We start from the raw sequence: 4,383 nt of genomic DNA on the forward strand, positions 1-4,383 counted from the left end.
ACATCACATTTTTAAAAGCCATTTAATTTTAATAGTGTATTTTAATGAAAAAAGCAGCATACTTTGCCAATAAAACATTAAAATCATCTTTTCAATGAAAGACAAACAACACCAAAAATAACTTAATACATTACCATAGTAAATAAACCATCTATTAACAAATAAAACAAAACAAAACGAGAAACCAGATCATATACAGAACTCAAGACTTCAGAGAGCCTCAAATGGAACAGCAATACAGCAAAATTTGTAAGAATATATCTATATGTGCATCATTTTGAATGGAATATTTACAATATATAAGGTACCAGTCACCACGTACCTAATTTTTTTGTTCCAAAAGATTTCTACCAAACAATGTGAATTTACAAGCAGTGCACTCTTTCTTATAGTTCAGTTTTTCTACAAACAAACCTCCAAAAGGAAAAACCGAAGGATTCTTGTAAATGTTAAAATGTAGTCAACAAAGCAATTGAAAACAAGAAGATTGAGATACCTTGGTGAAATCCTAGAATCTGGAAGGGCAAACACCAAGTGAACAAATGCACCAAAAGCTGGAAAATGATGCATCATAGTCATGCTTCCAACTGCTTCACTTCTTCTCTTCCATTAGAGGTGTGTGTGTGTGTGTGTGTGTGTGTGTGTGTGTGTAAGGGTGAGTGAGAGCGCGTGTGTAGTGGGGACAATGTGGGAATCCCCATTAAATATGTAACGAAGTAAACAATACTTGAGACAGTGAATCAGGTCTACACGATTAAGACATCCATTACTGAGTGTTGACTCACAAATCAGAACACTACCAGTAAAAACGAAGAGAAAACAATCTTCATTCAAAGTGAGAATATACAAATGGGCCAAAAGAACACAGTATAAGAGGAAAGCCATAAAAATTCAGTGAACTCATCAAACATAAAATTGCTTAACTCCACGAGCCATACGTTTCCCCCATTTTTTTAGACTAAAGAAGTTTAATTAATTAGAATGTGCACAAATTAAGTTGCTAGAGAGATAAATTAATAATTTACAGAGGGCTGTTCGGCAATAATCTAATAATAGCTTTCAAGATCAGTGAACACAGCAGGCGCAACTCCTTTCTTAAGCATTAACACTTTAGAGAAGGAAAAAGGGGGTAAGAACCACAATAAAAATATATATATAATATACAGTGTAAATGCAGAAAATCTGCCATCTTTTTTAAAATTCAAAATACTTTAGCGCTGTCTCTATCACATTAAGCATCAACTCTAGTTTAAAGTTTCAGTCCTGAATCGATTTCTATTTCTGAAAAATAGCTGCAAAGTGTACTTTTAAACTTGAACAAGGGTGATGTCTTTAGGAATAAAAACAAATCTTACTTGATCATTTTGGGGGCCTTTTTAAAACGCTGTCTCGTCTGCCTTCCTGCAAACAGCCAGCTCCAGACTTCGAACGAAGAAGCCGAGGTGCCTTTTCCGGATGGGGTGGGATTAAAAGGAACAACTTTGCTACAACTTGACAAATCCCTTCTTTTGTTTTCCTTTCCTTGAGAAATCGGTTCACATTCTCACTGGGCTTGGGCTCATTTGCTTGCTCCTTCTCTCGCTCTCCAATCCTCGCTTTCTCCGGATTCACATTTACTGGAATTGTTTCTGATAGTCAAAAGTGGAAAGAAAAGAGACAGGAGAGAGAGAGGGAGGGAAAAGAGGGGACGAGGAGGGGGTGTCCCTGGAGAGGCCAAGGGTCTCCTAAATGCCCGCGGAATATTTCATTCTTTTCTGTTTCTGCCTCTGGTTGCAGAACCAGACGCGCACCACGTTTTTCTTAAGGTCCAGCTTCTCGGCGATGGCGGCGATCTTCTCGGAGGAGGGCCGGGGCTGGATGGCGAAGTAGGCTTCAAGCGAACGTTTCTCTGGCGCGGCGATAGACGTGCGCTTGCGCTTCTTCTCCGCGCCATTGAAGAGCTCCGGCTTGGTGAGCTTCTCGCGGTGGGACTTCTCAGCCTCTTCGAGCCACGCTTGCAGAATGGGTTTGAGCGCGATCATATTGTTGTGCGACAACGTAAGGGACTCGAACCTGCAGATGGTGCTCTGGCTAAGCGAGCCCACGCCAGGGATCTTGAGGTTGGCCAGCGCGGAGCCCACATCCGCCTGGGTCACCCCCAGCTTGATGCGTCGCTGCTTGAAGCGCTCGGCGAATGCCTCCAGGTCCCGGGGGTCGGCGTCCACGTCGCTCATGCAGCCCATGTGTGAGGGCAGCCCATGCGCGTGGGCCATGCTGAGCGCCGCTTGGTGCATGGGATTCATGGTAGCCATGTGCGGCGCGTGAGTTGGTGTGGACACTACGGCGCCGTCGGGGCCAGCCATGGCACCCAGGGCCAGACCGGGACTCAGGTGCTCCAGCAGCTCGCCCTCCAGCGCCTGATGCGGCTGATGGTGGTGGTGGTGGTGATGGTGATGGTGGTGGTGAGTGCCCGCCAACGCGGACGGGTGCGAGATGGGCACCGACGAAGAAGAGGCAGCCGACGTGCACGGGATGGTGTTCATGGTGTGGTAGGTGGCGTCCGGCTTGAAGGGGCTGTGGTGGGGCGGGTGGTGGTGGTGGCTCTTGCTCTGAGAGACGATGTCCACGGCCGCCAGAGCCTCAGCGCGGGCCAGCAGACTCTCATCCAGCCCGCCGAATATATTGCTCTGCAATTGCAAGTAAAAGGCACACATTACGCTCAGCAGGGAATTGTGCGCACTCTCCCCGGAAGCCCCGGCACAGCGCTCGACAACACCGCCGCGCCTACAACATTCCCAGAACGTTAAAATAATAATAATAATAATAATAATAATAACAATAATAACAATAATAATAATAATCCTGAATGTAGCAGGTGAGGCTGAGAGGAGGGAAGCCACTGAGAGAAACCGTGAGTGCACGAGGAGGAGGAAAGTGAGCCTGCAAACACAACACAACACAACACGCGCGCAGGCAACATCCCAGGTCATAAAAATTAATATGAAAGAAAAGACCCGCTGAATACATAAGAGAGAGAGGGGGGAAATTGGTTGGAGGAGTGGGGTGATTTGCTGCGCAGACATGAAAAAAACATCAAGCAGATAAAGGGGGCTGTCAAAATGTGCCTTTAAGCGGTGATTATGCAGAAATACGCACCGGTGGGGTTGGAAGACACGCTCTCCGCATCGCCTCGGAGCCCCCGCCGCCGCTGCCGCTGCTACCGCTGCTACTAGAGCTGCTGCTCCGGCCTCCGCCGCCCCCGCCGCCGCCCCCGCCGCCGCCAGCATTGCTGGAGCTGCTAGGGGAGCTGGCGGAGGGCGCCGCGGGCGCAGAGGTCCCGGGCGAGGCGCTGTGAAGTGCCGAGTACTTGGGCTCCACGTGCAGGCTGCCGCCGTGCGGCATGCTGAACGCCTGCTTGCTGTTCAGGGACATCATCATCATCTTCCCGGTCCTCCCGGGTGCTCGCCCGCGGCGCACGCACTGGCAGCTTCTGCTGGGACCCTCGTGAGAAGTGCTGAGCGAGCGCAGGAGCGGGGAAGGGCAGTCAGTGTAAAGTTGCGCTCTCCCGCGGCCGCTCCCAGCTCTGCGTCCCTTGCCCGGGACTACGAGCTCCTCCTCTGGCTCCGCCGTCAGTCTGAGGGGTTTCTGGGCTCCGTTTGGAGTTGGCAGCAGACCTGGGCGCCCGAAACTGCCCCCGCGCCTCGCGGCCGCCGAGTTATACTCCCCTCTCCCCGCGCCTGCCCCCTACCCCCGCCCTCCCTCCCTCCCTCCCGAGCGCCTCCGCCCACCCTGCCTGGAAGCGCGGTTTCTCCAGCCCGGATTCTAGCGTCGCCCCTTCTCTCTCTTTGCTCCCTCCAAAGTAAGGTCCGAGTAGCTCTCCCTCCTCCCACTCCCCCGCCGCGCCCTCCACCTCCCTTTCCCGCCCCCGCCCGCGCTTTTTGCCACCGCCCCTCCCGGCGTCCCGCAGCTCTCACTTACTTTAGAGCTCAACCCCACCCCACTGGCCAGGTCTGCTCTTCCGTCGCCGGGCTGTTCTAAGAGCCGGCCTCCAGCCCCTCCTGCTTTTTTCCGCCTAGTCTCCGCCAAACCGGGAAAAGAAAGTCCTAAATAAAGTTGCGGGCCAAGCCAGCCTTGGGTAGGTTTTTCCCCCAGACGACAAGGAACCCCTCTTACCTGGCTGCTTCTCTCCCCCTTCCCCCCATGTCCTGCTTACCGCCAGGTTCCAGGCCTCCGCCCCCACTCGGCCCGCCCCTCCCCGTAGTTCAGGTGACCCCGGCCTCTGACTCTTGGCCGAAGGAGAAGAGGCGGACTCTGGAGACCCAACTCCTCCGCGCTGGTCAGCGCTTCCGCTTGATGCACACGGCAGTTGGCGCTCGGCGAAGAGCCCCCTCGGCCCGGCGGGTG

The 4,383-nt window shown here is 52.2% G+C and overlaps 1 protein-coding gene across 1 annotated transcript; it reads right to left on the reverse strand.

The window, feature by feature from the left end:
• Nucleotides 1–1,724: 1,724 nt before the first annotated feature.
• Nucleotides 1,725–3,420, reverse strand: POU4F2 (POU class 4 homeobox 2). The gene is made up of 2 exons (XM_029955480.1): nt 3,136–3,420; nt 1,725–2,666 (listed from the first exon to the last, which is right to left on the reverse strand). The coding sequence occupies exons 1-2, from the start codon at nt 3,418–3,420 to the stop codon at nt 1,725–1,727; spliced, it is 1,227 nt and encodes a 408-aa protein (XP_029811340.1).
• Nucleotides 3,421–4,383: the final 963 nt, after the last annotated feature.

The sequence above is a fragment of the Suricata suricatta genome, chromosome 1, assembly GCF_006229205.1.
Source record: "Suricata suricatta isolate VVHF042 chromosome 1, meerkat_22Aug2017_6uvM2_HiC, whole genome shotgun sequence".
Taxonomy (NCBI): domain Eukaryota; kingdom Metazoa; phylum Chordata; class Mammalia; order Carnivora; family Herpestidae; genus Suricata; species Suricata suricatta.